At 40.0% G+C, this 15,006-nt stretch overlaps 1 protein-coding gene across 7 annotated transcripts in view; it reads right to left on the reverse strand.

Annotated features, from left to right (window-relative positions):
- Nucleotides 1-5,905: 5,905 nt before the first annotated feature.
- LOC133411465 (adhesion G protein-coupled receptor L2-like) overlaps nt 5,906-15,006 on the reverse strand; it is a 118,905-nt gene continuing 109,804 nt past the window's right edge. For 3 of the 7 annotated variants that reach the window (XM_061693887.1, XM_061693885.1, XM_061693886.1), the window contains 2 exons: nt 14,295-14,420; nt 5,906-6,848 (listed from right to left, as the gene is read on the reverse strand). In XM_061693887.1, the coding sequence (XP_061549871.1) occupies nt 6,025-6,848; nt 14,295-14,420 (950 nt within the window). In that variant the 3' untranslated portion in view covers nt 5,906-6,024. Of the gene's footprint in view, nt 6,849-7,760; nt 7,815-14,294; nt 14,421-15,006 lie in introns of all 7 variants that reach the window. The other 4 variants (XM_061693889.1, XM_061693888.1, XM_061693890.1 and 1 more) reach the window with 3 other exon arrangements.

The raw sequence follows: 15,006 nt of genomic DNA on the forward strand, positions 1-15,006 counted from the left end.
CCCTGAATTGCTCAGTCATTCACAAGCAAAGATGGGGCGAGGTTCACCTCTTTGTGAACAAGTGCGTGAGAAAATAGTCGAACAGTTTAAGGACAATGTTCCTCATCGTACAATTGTGAGGAATTTAGGGATTGAATCATCTACGGTCCATAATATCATCAAAAGGTTCAGAGAATCTGGAGAAATCACTGCATGTAAGCGGCAAGGCCGAAAACCAACAACAGAGACCCCAGACTGTTGAACAGCTGAAGCTGTACATCAAGCAAGAATGGGAAGGAATTCCACCTACAAAGCTTCAACAATTAGTGTCCGCAGTTCCCAAACGTTTATTGAATGTTGTTAAAAGAAAAGGTGATGTAACACAGTGGTAAACATGACCCTGTCCCAGCTTTTTTGGAACGTGTTGCAGCCATAAAATTCTAAGTTCATGATTATTTGCTAAAAACAATCAAGTTTATCAGTTTGAACATTACATATCTTGTCTTTGTAGTGTATTAATTAAATATAGGTTGAACATGATTTGCAATTCGGTTTTTATTTATGTTTAACACAACGTCCCAACTTCATTGGAATTGGGGTTGTAGGAGTGCAGAGGAAGTGTGATCACACCACTAGGTGTTCCTTGGGGTAGTTTGTCTTTGTATTAGTTTTATTTTGTTGTTGTTTTTGAACAGAAAGACAAATTTGTATAGTAAAATTTCACTTACACAAAGGGCACCACAGGCTGTGGATACTTTAACAAATGGCTTTAAAACCTACTGTACCTCTTTAAAAAACTCTCGCTAAAATTTCTACCTTCGACCTTGCTTTCCTTTCTTTTAGATACTGTAGCTGTCTTTATGTCTACCGTAGTTGTGCTTGTATATCTGCTTTGATATTGTAGCACTTTGAGATTGTGCGATCCATGTGAAGTGGTTTTATAAATAAAATGTATTATTACTATTATTGTTACTTAAAACATTGCCTGAAGAGTAATGTAATGCCATTAAGGCCTGTGTTTTGACTTTACATTACATTTACTGTGCGAATAATTTGAGATAAGAACAACTTGCAAGTCAACCAGCCTTTCATCTCATTGAGAAAAGGACGTGTGATCATTTTCTCATGTATATTATATTGTTCCATAACACAATTCAATTTGCTTTAGGAGATAATACAGAGTACAGGTGACTGGGTGATAATAAACCAATATATATGCATCATGCAAACGCTGTCGTCAGCCTTTATGAAAATGACATCGCACAACACCGAGCCTTTATGTGAGGGTCTCTATTCTTTAGAACAAGGTATTTTTCTTAGTGTTTTTAATGTGATTTATAAGCGAATAAAAAGCTTTTGCAAGCAGGCAGAGAGCCACGGACGACTCGCACGTCTGCATCCTTGGCCTCTCCATCAGTCTCCCGACATCAAAACTCATCAAATGCGCCACCCGCAACATGTGCACATAGCAAGAGCTCCCGCTGAGCTCGTGTGTGGTCATTCTCAGCCGCAGCTGAAAGATGTGCAATTGCGCTAACTGTACGCCATCCAGTCATGACTTACTGACATAACTGTACAATAACGTTCATAATATATTATATATATATATTATATATATATATATGTGGTTGGTAATGTTGTGTGTTTATTTAAGAGGTGCCTCTGTGTGAAAGGCAGGGAAAACTAAACTATTTTTATCAATAAGAAAGCTAGCTGATGAAGAAGATACAGTATTAGATCATGTACAAAGAAAATACACTCACCACTTCAGGTGTTAGCAAAAAATAAGGAAGCGTATTGCTGCAACGGCAGAAAAAAAAATAAAATTAAAGAATACCTTCAGTACTTCGATTTAACGCGATAAGTTGCAAGTTTTAATGTGATAAGTTGTCACATTTAATAAATTTCACTTTGTTTCCCGTCTTTTTAACCACTTGGCCTTATTGTTAATTTTTACAGTATTATAGAAGAGCAGCGTAGTTACAGAGCAAGTAACATTTGATCGATAAAATGCAAAAAAGAAGACATGTACTTCATCGCGCTCCGCCAGTAACCTGAACCGGAAGTAAGTGCTTCGTTTTGCTTTCTCGAATGAAGAAATTAAATTTTTCATGTTTTAACATGAGAAATTATCACGTTGAAACGTGAAACCTATCCCATTGAAACGGGAAATTTATCACATTTTAATATGATAAGTTTTATGTTAAAACGTGATAAATTTCACGTCAATCTATGCCAGCAACATATAGTGACAAGCAGAACAATGAAATGGTCTTCTACCAGATGACAGAAGGTTGGGAAACACTGCAGTATTAGTATCTGTAAACCAAAACAAAACTCTTACCATCTACGGTGTTAACCTTGGAAGATACTTTTATGCCTGTAAAAAACGGAGAGAGAAAAAACACAATAACTCACGAATTTATACAACTATAGTTACCATCACTATCTTACTAAACCTATGAGCTATCCAGCTAGCAAGACTAGATAGATCGATATAACACACATAATTTGAATCCACATCTAAACCTTTCCATAACTTGGGTATGAAATGGAAAAATACTATATAAAATGAGAATACACTACAAAAGAAAACATACTATATTTGACTTTGAAAATATATAGCTACATTTGCTACTTAACAAGCTAGAATGTTCAGTGACTTTATAATTGGCAAAGCTTGTTAAAGCTATAAGCTAGCTAGCTATCTCCAGTAAGAAATACTATTCTGTTATTTAGCTTCACTTACCTTGAATGCCCGTTAAGTGTATCTGTAGATAGATTATTTAATTCATCCCTGCTGAGTAACTATACATTGCTGAAAACCTAAAAAAGCTAGAATGTTAACAGTGACTTTATAATTGGCAAAGTTTGTTAAAGCTATAAGCTAGCTAGCGATTTCCTTAAAGAAATTCCTTCATGTTATTTAGCTACACTTACCTTAAATGCCCGTTAAGTGTATCTGGAGATAGATTATTTCATTCATCCCTGCTGAGTAACAAAATATTGCTCAGTAATAGAGAAAAATTCCTAATGCATTTGGGGTCATTTTGATCCACGTTCTTGCCGGCACGCCGCAGCCTTCAAGCAATTTTCTTGGCCTCTAATCAGTCGTCTGCTACAATTTTCCGAGTTCATCCTGTGGGAAATTACTTCCAAGTTTTAGTTCATTGTTTAGGGCTCCCACAGTATCATTACTATTTCGGACCACTCTTGGCAGCTCTCTCTTGTTTTCCCAAGAAAAAATTGCCAACAATCTTCCGTCTAACTAGCTGTAAAAAGTCGAATAAAGACACCTAGTTAGCCGACGCCAATGAACACTGCTGAGCACTTAGCGCATAAAAAGACACTTATTTCCCTCTGGGGTTCTATGAGTGAAACAAATGACTAGCATTTGTTGTTGGACAGAAACAAATAAATGATACTGCAGCTCTGTGTCTGCTGGAAGCTTCATTCATCAAACACTGCTAAAAGACGCCTTTAGAGGGGGTTCACAAATTGGCTCTGTTATGCACATCTGGTCACAAAAGATAAGGTACTGGTAATACAAATTCCGGTCAGGTCAGGATGCGCTTTGTTGTGTCAATCCTGCGTCTAAATGCCAGGGAATCTCCCCAGTGGCCACCACGCAGTCCGGCTCGATGATATGTGTCTATCTCGTTTAGGTGTGACGTGGGTTGGAGCAATTAATAATTATCGGCGCTAAATGTATTAGCTAGCCAGCCAGAAAGCTAGATACACCGACCGCCCGCCTGTTCAGAATTCACTTACGAACAACTATTTGGCAGATAGCGGGCCGGCTTGGCAGTGGCGTGAGTGGTCTGACAGGCAGGCAAAGGCGCCTTACAGGGTGGACACCTGAAAAATCAGGGTCGTAAAGTTCTCAAGATGATGCAGAGAAAGGTCCTGATCACTGTTGGTAGTGATGGGATTTAACATCTGATCAGCTGGTACTGACTAGCTACTCAACGAAAGGTATAGTAGGTGCCCAACTAAAGATAAAATGAGAGTATCTATGTATTACTGAGTCAAAAACAACAAAATGGCCCAAAGTAATAATTAGTATTTTGACACATTCCGGAAAAAAAGGACATCCAATGATTCCCATAAATATTACAGCATCCTCGGCAAGATCAAGGTCTGCAAATATCACAAAAATGGCAAAATTAGGGATTGATTCGGCAAATATCACAGCATTATGGGCAAAGTCAACGTCGGTAAATGTATCTTGGAGTCCAAGACTGTGATTCCAGAGATGGGTTCTTTAGTGGAATAACGTGAATAGCCACTGATTACTGCACATATCACAGCATCAGCGGCAGGGCTGCGATCCGTAAATCTCTCTTTATCCAGGAAAAATCCAGTCCAAGACCGTTCGATTCCAGAGAAAGCGTCTCCAAAACAACAAGGACACCTATTGGTACAACAAATACCACTTAATCAATGTCAAAATTAAGAGGGATTCTGAAAATATAGCAGCATTATAGTCAAGTCTGTAAATTGATCTTTAACCAGGGAACATGCAGTTTAAGATTGATTTTCTGAGATAGGTTCTCCAGTCAGGCAACAAGGACAACCACTCATGCAGCAGATTTCACATAAATATTGTCAAAGTTAAGGTTGCCTCCGCAAATACAGCAACATTATTGGCAAAGTGCAAGTTAGTCATTCTTTCTTTAGCTAGAGCTCTTTAGCACATTTTAAGACACTCTTAGTCCCAAAGCACGTTGTCCAGTGAAAAAACAAGGACAGTCGTTGACTCCAAAAATGTCACAGCCTTACCGGTAATGTTTGGTAAATCTCTCTTCACCAATAGATGTAACCCCCCTTCTGTCCAAAACCTCACAGCACGACTCAATAGTCAATCAGTGTGGGAGCAATAACACATCCCTGAGGGACTCCAGAACAATGTATGGAAAGCTTAGCGACACCACAACCAACTTTTACAGCATTGAGGCCCAGAAACTTCTGTTGGATTCCACAAACCCGCATAGGGTAAACAATACTAATTCAAATGTCTTTTCTTTTGGCGCTTTCTAGCAAAATAAGCAAGGGAACATTTGTGAACAAGAAAGAAATTCACATTTATTTGATATCAAACAGGAGTTGAATTAAATATCAGCTGACGATGGGCTCTTACAAAAGAAATGACATGAACCTAATCAGTGCCGCAACAACCTCTGCACATTATTTTTTTTTTAAACAGAATAGTTCCATTAATAAATTAACAAAGCGTAAAAGGAAGAAAAGTGTCTACAAACATGTCTTGGTGACACACTTCCTTCAAAGTTGTCCAAGAAAGCAAAAGCACTTCTTCACAAGTAGAGACGTGAGCGTATGGAACCATATCTTTTTCCAAATACTGTTTTTTTTTTTTGTCTTTCAAAACATATTTGAACATATAACAAGTGTGAGGGAACAAAAGCACATTTCCTCCTTTTTTATTATCCTTATATGAAGAGTTCTATTAACATGATGGAAGAGGGGTTAACTACTTAATGGTTGCCTTTTCTTTGTTTTTTTATATTTATTTTTTTATATTTTTAAACTTTTTTTTCCTACCTTTTACACTAGTGGTACAGCAAAATATAAATTCTTTAGCTGTTACTTTGACAACAGTTAATTGTGCAATAGAGAAAATATAAGGCCTGAGTCTGAATTAGTGGTTCAATTACAATCGCAACTGTGGGGCCACTGGAGTTTTCTAGAGAGAGCCTGGTTTTGGAACGCTCTCTCACCTCCCAGGTGTGTGTCAGGACTATTTACTGGGAATATTTAAAATGTTTCCATCCTTTACACAGTCTGTGCACCTTTTTAGTCTGACAGCAGGGTGCTCACAGTCCACATTCAGGCCTCAGAAGAACATGTTTTTGAGTGACAAGTTCCATGTGCAAAAAAAAAAAAAAAAAAAAAAAAAGGTCGCCGATTCATTCCTTTACCCACCCCACAACGCCCCAACTTCCTGGGGCACGTGTGGAGTGCGGCGCCGCACTCAGCGGTTCTTTTTGACATCAACCGAAAACACCCGCCCACTCGGGTCTGAACTCAGAGGCTAGTGATGATCTGCACCTGTCCATCGCTGGAGGCGTCCCCCTCTTGGGCGCCGGGCGGCGCCGGGGGGACGCAGCCGTCGCTGGGCACTCGGTGTATGTGGTAGTAGGACAGCGGGGGGCCATCCCCGAGCTCGGGCATGCTTTTATGGTACGCGTCCTCGCGCTCGCTCCGGGTGGAGGGGGAGAGCTCGTCCTCTTCCTCCTCCCCGGGGGTGTACGGCGAAGCGGAGGGCGAGTCCCTCAGGTTGGGCATGCTGGTGTAGAGTGAGTCTCTGTTATTGTTGCTCGCGTCTTCCCCCGGTGTCACGGTCTCCACCTGGCTCTCCAGCTTGCTGGGAACCTTTTGGGCACTGTAGAGCAGGGAGTGAGTCCTCTGTGGCAGGAGGGGGGCCTCCAGGGCCTCCTTGTGGTGGGGGTGCAGGAGCAGCTCTAGGGGCGCGTGGCCTTCTCTCGCGCTTCCTCTCTGCGGGGACGACGCCTCGACATGATCCGCCTCGATGGCGTCGTCCTCGCCGCCGCGCCGGTCCAGGGCCGCCCTGGTCTGCGGGGCCAGCGCAGAGTCCCTGTCCCGCTGGCCGTCGCCGGGGACTCTGGGGGCGGCGCGGGGTCGCAGGTTGTTGTGCACGATCTCAGATATGATCATCTTCTCAAAGGCGGCGTCATCCAGGTTGAGGCCCCCCATGTCGGGCGGGGGGGCGCGCACCCCGACGGCTTCATAGTCGTCGTCTCGCAGGGAGTAGCTGTTGTTGAAATTGCCATTGAGGGGGAGGGTGTCCATGGCGCTGATGTCCCTGCTGTTGCTCAGAGACTGCTGTCCTGCAACAAATGGCACAGACGGAACACATGAGATGACATTTTCTGCCTTACAACCCAACCCGGTTAATAAATACATCATCCACATGGACGTGATACTGCTCAGGACACTTTCTGTTCTCTTCATATCACGAGCAATCGATTAGCTCCAAAGCAGCTGTCCACTGTCTATGGCTAGAGCCAATATAATGCTACGTCCACAAAAATAAAGGGTATTTTGAAAAGCGCTCTAAAACAAAGTATCCACATTCATGAAAAAAGAAAAGAAAAAGCACATCCATCCTGCCATTTGCAGGTGGACTGCAAACACCAACACAGATGATCAGAAGATGGAAGAAAGCCCGGAAAAGGAACAAAAACTTGGTGGCTTGAGTACAAAAAAAAGGCATACCATTACAGTACACCGGATCTTTCTTGGCCGATGTAATAGTAATAACATACACAAATAACATCAGCAACATCATAACATTATAAAAATAATAATATGTAATAATAATAATAATAAATAATAATAATAATAAGTAAAATGTCATCGTTTAAAAAACAACAACAACAACAAAACATGCATTTGTGGACGTGGCCTAAGATTTTGATCCTGAACAATATCGGCGTCATGAGGACAGATGGCAGGAAGTGAAGAAACCAAAAGGATCATACATTGCAACGAGAGCTGCGGCATGTGAACAACACAGCAGCACACAAAGCAGCCACAGACAAACTGGAGAAAGAAAGGGACGAGTACAAGCGTTTTGAACATTAACAATGAATAAAACATTCCAGCCGTGAAAAGAAGAACGAGCGGGGTGGGACACAGATGGCCCGCCACCTCTGTGCACCCCCTCCACAATCAACACACACACACACACACGCACACACACAGGGTACGACACACACAGGCACGGTGCGATGACTCACTTTGCCAACACTCACATCAAGTGTGTCTGCTCAGGCTATCTGGCCTAAGCAAAGCTGATGTGCAAAAAAAGTGGGAAAACAAAGATGCCGGTTTTCAAAATGGAAGCAGAAAGTACCAAATCACTCAAATCAGACACACACAAAAAGCGCGTAAAAGCGGAAAGCGAGCTGGATTCAGTCGGCTTGTGTCCTTCGGATAAAAGGTAACAATGCTTTGTTCAGATTTTTTTTGTGTGTGTTGGACACTTTTGGAGGACGACAAAAGCAAGGACGACTGAATCCTGGACTCAGCAGGTGAAGGAAAAGGCTCAGCGGCAAGCACACGTCGCCTCGTTTCAATTATTCCAACCTCCCAACCCTTCACTTTTGATTGACACATTACCTTTTACTTTCTTTTCATAAGACGCACATGCACACGCACACACACTGGGGTTCATTTGCCTTTTCCAATGTCAAATTTAAGCACTTTCAAGAACCCTTCTTAAAGCTTTTACACTACACATTTATCATTTCGCACTAGGCACTCATTTTGACATTGTGAAACAGTAAGAGTAGCTGTGCAACATGACAAATCGTATCATCACACTAAATATTTGCCACGTTACCGATTTTATGATTTAGTTTAGTTCTTTTTTTATTGCGTGTGATTTTTCTCAATTTCAGAGAGGAAAAATTCTAACAAATTATAACATTGTTAACATTTCAGATCTAACCATGCCCCAAGACTTGTCTACACGCGCACACACACACACACACACACACACACACACACACTCGACTTCACAAAATATATTTTTTTACTGTACTGTACATAAATGTATGCTTTTGTTTTTACATTGCCACATTCGGATTAATTGTAGCTATCATTACATCAGTCTTATTGTAAATATCACTTTAAAACACCTTTTTTTACTTGTCTTTTTTTCCCTACTTTTTTTTACACCTTTTCTCCATTCTCAATTTAAGAATAATTCCCATTATTTACTTTTCATAGTTGTCCCAACAATCACTTGAAAATGATAATGAATACATCTAATATATAATTAATGAAATTCATAATTAAAAAAAACACCAAAGAGAAGAGATAATAGATAAAATATGTGAAATAATAACAATACATAGTAATTAAACAAATTGAAATAAATACATTGAAAGAATAATAAATAATCGTGGCTATTTGAACATCCGTCATATTATAATACAGTATTTTTTCCATTGCGTCGGTAAATGTGCGGGGCTCAATCACTTGTTGTGCAGCGGAGGAGTCCCCAATTATAATTTTCGCAATGGTCCAATTTTCTCATTTGTCAAATAATTTTGACTTCATTGGCAAAATTCTCAGCTAATCAACTTACTTCCCGTTATTTATTTATTTTAAAATGCATTCTTCATTGTGGTCCCAAGAGGCACTCAAATAAATACATCTAATTTATTATATGATTAATTGTCTTGATAATAAAACTATATCCTGTCACGCATATCCGACATATTTTATAATAATAATAAAAATATATAAAAGAAACATTTTCAGACCCTTGCTATTAAATAAGAATTCTGATACAGTATATGGTCAAATACAAGGATACAAATAAAAAAATAAATGCAAAAAATGAATGAAAATTAACAATTAAATAAATACAATTAATCCCACAAACAAAGTTGTTCTTTGTTACAAGTGTTAAGAGTGAAAGTTAGAATTTACGTATGCGTGTAGCGTGTAACTGTATATATAAAAAAACAAATTCCTTCCAGTACTTTTTCCCACTTTGAGAAGGCAGCTTGAGTGTTTTTTTTATTTGTATTTTTTGTGTTTTGCTGCTGTTGTTTTTCCGAGCACTCGCGTGAACCTTGATATGCTCGCTCTCGTTTGACGCACTTTGATTTCACAAGATTCTTTTTTGAGGCGGCTATGCGGCGAGGCTTTTTGCAGCGAGCTGACATTTTAGTGGCGGCTAGCTCCATGGTAAAAAAAACCCAAATACAAACATGAAAGAGATTCTCGAAAGACGAGGTCAAGTGATTATTGGCCGCATCTCCCGAAATTTGCATGTGTTCATGCACAAACAGACATTGTCTGCTGGGATCTTTGCAGGTGGGGGCATGACCGGCTAGGAATGATGGAAACTGAATCCGAATGGACGCCGGGACAGCTGCACTGTGGGATTCCATCCAAGGGAAAATTCATCCAAGATGTTCGCGACGCTACGGCGCGGGGAGGAACATCTGCCAAGCATTACTTAGTATTAATACACTCATAAGACATGACGATCTGACTTTTTTTTTTTCCCCCCAAGGCGCTAAATGTAACGATTATAGCAGGCCGATTGTAAAAAGGAGCTTGCCTCTCCCGTCGCGATGTTCCTACTTGGGAATCTGTCGTTGGGTTTCCCGGAAAACAGCAGTCCATATGTTAGATTGCTTCTTGATTGGCTCATAAATACGACCGTAAATGTGGCTAATGTTCCTCTAGAGGCAGGAACGAGCCACGGCTAACATGTTTGATCTAAATCAACAGTTCCCATTTCAATGTAATTTAACTCAATACATCCGACGAAATAGATGTATTTATGACTTTCCTATTGCATTAGCGTGGGTTAGCAGACTACTGTGCATTCCGACTTGCGTTCAAATCAACCTTGATGTACACTACGCGTAGCCACGATGCATCAGAGGTCACGACCCTTCCATCGCTTCCTTAGACCAACATTGTCCAAAATGGCGGCCAGTTCCAGCAGTAATTGTGCAAAGCTAACAGATCTTCCGAAGTATTTCATGAAGGCTTTTGCCAATCGTGTTTATGGGCCAAGGAACCACGGTATTTATTTCTATTAGTGCGAAGTGCTAAGAAGTCAACGGAAGACCAAAGTGCCAAACTCACTACATCTGGACATCAAACCAACCGATACATCACATGGACACCCTTCTTGTCAAGCAGAGTAAGAATACAAATATTTTCCAAAATTATTTTTTTGCTAACACTACATATTAATCGATTGTTTCCAGATCAAACGTACGGCAATTTCGTGTCTATGACTAGCCAATGGTTTATAATCATTAAAAGGGCTTCGTTAAAAGTGTATAACCATAAATTGACGCAACCGTTGTTGTAATGAAAAATATTACTTTAGTACAGACATAGCTGTACTTGTTGCTATTATGGTCATTCTCAACGGATTCAGCTGGTTGTGGGGTCTTCCACGTAGCTTGATCCAATTCGGACATTTTTCAAAGTGGCTTTTTTGTTTCGGAAAGGGTATCAACTTGACGCGACTTCCGGTTGCTCAGGATATCGGTCATCACTATTTCACAAGCCGTGACTGCAAAGCTTCACCGTGATTTACGCCCGAACAAACTTTAAAAGCCATCTCATCAAAAATGTTTCTCGCAACGATTTGTCATGCTGAGCGATAATCCGTTGCAGCAGGCTTTCAATATGCCACAGTTGTCGAAGATTTACGCTGGAACAAACTTTATATGTCACGTTATTTAAAGTGGTGTTTTGCTTGAGTAGTAGTGTTTTCTGAAAATGAAGCGCCCACACATCTACGATGAGGGAAGTAATCATTGGTGTACTCAGTCATGTGACAGACTCTCACGGGAAGGTCCGTTCGGGTTACGTTGCAGCTGTAGGGACTAAACTCAGTTGTAAACCAAGGTCCTGCTATACAGCGGAAGCACCAATCTTTCATCAAGAGTTGCATCTTTTATGGCAAAGCCGACTATGAATAGCAAAAATCTGCGAATAGTTGACACTACCTGTTATTGGCACGACGGAAAAAATAAATAAATTGGCCTTAGAAATGGCCAAAATGACCCTAAAAGGAGCAAGCTAGGTGTTATAAGGCAATGTTTGCACATCATTGAAGCATTTTTTTTCTTTTCATTGCAGGACCAGGGCTTTGATCTTGCAAAAATAATACAAAAATAAGTATTATAATTCAAAATAAATAAACCAATCTGAAAGAAAATAAACAAAATATAAGTTTGAATTTCCACAAATAAAAAAAACACCAATTTTCTTTTTTTTAAAAAACAATATAAAAATAAATACCTAACTTTCTCTTAAGAAGCTGCGTTTTAGACCAAATATTGTGAGCCACAGCTGGGAAATTGTAACATTTTACTTTCACACTGTGACATGGGCTTTGTTCTTCCTTCAGGAATGTTTCCACATGCAAGAAAAATACAGCACAGTTTTCATTTTTTTTTAAAAAACCCAGAAAATTTCAAAACAAAACAAAAAAAATAAAAAAAATAAATAAATGAATCGAAAAACCAATTCTAAAAAAAGTTTTACAAATATTAGAACAATTCTTAACATTCAAAAACAATGTAAAAATCACCTCTCCGAACAAGCTGCTCAGCTGTTGTTGGGCTTTAATCCATCTGTGCAATGACACTGTTATTTAAGCACGAAAAAAGGATAATAAAATATTTTGTTCAAAGAACATTCTCTGACTGGATGTGATGAATTTTGGATGATGTTGTTTAAAACAATGTTTCATTTCCTATGCTACTTTTGTATCTTTTGGACTCCATCGTGTCTAGCAAGCAAATGACCGAGCAGCGAACAAATGTAAACGTGTTAAGTTGAACTCTCTAGATTTGTGACAATGTTGGCCTTTCATCATGCTGCTGTTGCTTTACTCCATTCTGTTTTATGATCAAATGGAGGAGAATATCTGAGGGCTACGACCGTGGGCCCGCGCTGCATCACGCAGCCCCCCCCCCCCCCCCCCCCCCTTCGACTCCACCAGCGTAGAATTAGGTCACCGCAGACACAAGTAAACATCGGCTAAATAAAAGCTAACTGTTGCAAAGCGTTTTCTCGCCGCTGACCGAAGATCAGTGGTGCAAATGATTGGGAAAGGCACTTTTTTTCCCCGCGATCGTATGTTTTCTTGCTTTTTGGTAATGAGTGTTGATAATTACAAAAGTAACATCATTATTATTAGTTATTATTTACAGTCTCTTTTTGCAGGCTGCACGGTGGGTAGTGGTTAGGACCTGTTCTGGGGTCGAAAACTTGGCTCTGTTTGCATGTTCTTACATGGGTTTTCTCCAGGTACTCCGGCTGTCATTGGACGAAAGAGATGTCAACCATAATAGCGACCATGATTGGTTGTGATGTCACGCAGTAAGTATGACCTGGGGGCCAATATCAAAACTGAAGGTTATTTTTGCCTAATAGTTTTTTTTGTGTGTGGACAAAGTAGAAAACTTCAAAGTATTTCAAATTATTAGGATTTATAATACAGTTAGCGATGGAGACGTACCCCGAATTTGTACGGAAGACAACTTACTAACTTAGTTACTAACCTACGCTAATGCAGTAGAAAGTCATAATTATTTACACGAAAAACTTGGATGAAAAACACTTCTAGGACACCACTATAAAACAGTCAAATGAAAAATAGTAAAGTGAAGCGGAAAATCACGACGTATTCATTGTGCACTATTGGCAACCTCAAAACATCATTAAACTGAGGCCCTCCCTCTAACTAATGTACTATATTTTGGAAGCACTAACAAATAAAACAATGCTAGCATTCGGCTGCCATTTTTGGGTCTTTTTTTAAATTTTTTTTAATCAACACGCATCTGTAATGCTACTAAGTTAGTAAGTTAGCTTTAGCTCATGTAGAACGCCAAACGTGTCGGTTAGCTGGCTGTCTCAGCGTGAGCGCTGAACACATTTGCAATGGTCCCGAACGCCCGTGCTAGAAAATGAGATTTCCCAGCGTTTTGGTCTTCTCTTTTGCTTTGCTAACGAGTAGCGGACTGAGCCGTTAGTGCCTTATTCCCGCGGGTAATGCCTTTGTTTGGAAACAAACATAAAAAAAAAAAAAAAAAGCAGGGAGCTTTAGCTCAGCACAGAGGCTGGACTTTGCTTTCATCTTGCAAAACTCCATCGTTACTTGATGCTGTACACCAAAGTTGAAACAGAGACACATGCAAGAAAGACGTAAACGTTTTTTCCCTTTCAGTGCTACAGGCTAAATGTGGATCAGGAGCAAACTAAAAAGGAAAAGCAAAATACAAAAATGAATTCAGAAAACTATAAAATAAAGTGGGAAAGAAAACAAACAATTTAAAAGTATAACAATTAAATAACGAGTAGTGTAAATTAAACATTAAACATACCCTTAAAGATTCTTGATGAATTTATCAAATATTTAACATTAACTGCCAATTTTGTTGGGAATTTTGACCTATACCAATTTATTTTTTACAAATAATCTGATTTAACTCCCATCAAAAAAAACATAATTTACTGTGGCCCTAAAACTCTTATGTGAAAATAGTGTATTCTATCATTAATTGAACAAATGTATATTGCTATTATTATATACACTGTGCATAGGTTCATTTATTTATTTTACATGATTCAATTATGAATAAAAACTGATCTGTGTCTGCTGGCTCCAATTATAATAAATTGCTCTTTTCATCTTCCGCCCAGACATCTCCCGACATGTGAGCGTGAAAACAAATCAAGAGCGCAGGCGGGCAGCGGAGGCAGGAGGTGCACACCTGGAGGGCGAAAAGTCGGCGGAGAGGGCGTGTTGCACACCACCGTCTCTGCCAGCAGGTTGTTATAAGGGTTAGTGTCGTGGGTGCGGAGGAGGGGGTTAGTGAGGAGGTAGTTGCCGGTCATGCCTGAAATAATAGAAGAAGAAAAAAAAGAAAAGAGGGAAACATCAGTAAGGACAATCAGGGAAGCGGCGGAAGGCACCCTGAAAAAGTTGGCACACCCACAAACCAGCAAAAATCAACATTATGCCCATTTGGCATCTAGCTACCATCTAGCTTGAATTTACGTGGTAGAACAGCCTCTCCGAAACTTTTGAAGCAACACATGACTTTCAAAACGCACCGCAATCCCCGGCGCCACTTGTTTGAAAAAACCCACAGATTCGGAAAGCATAAAGACATTGCTCCGTGCGAGACATTATCCAAACAAGCAGTTGAACAATATTAGCGCGACGAGTGTTGACAACACCATCATCCGCAGCGTTTATGCGCAGCAAATTCCTCCATACAAAAGCATCCAGTCCAAATGCAAGACAAAACACGGCCTTCCTATCACCCGCCGCATGCTGTTTGTGTAAAGAATGTAACGAGCCATCGCACTCATTTAGATTTAGCCCGACAATCTCTCTCTTTCTCCGCACTGGTATGCATTTTTAGAAAAAGCTCGAGATTTCTAATTCCGTTCCAAATCTGCAGCGGCGCAGCGGGGAGC

This window comes from Phycodurus eques, chromosome 13, assembly GCF_024500275.1.
Source record: "Phycodurus eques isolate BA_2022a chromosome 13, UOR_Pequ_1.1, whole genome shotgun sequence".
Taxonomy (NCBI): domain Eukaryota; kingdom Metazoa; phylum Chordata; class Actinopteri; order Syngnathiformes; family Syngnathidae; genus Phycodurus; species Phycodurus eques.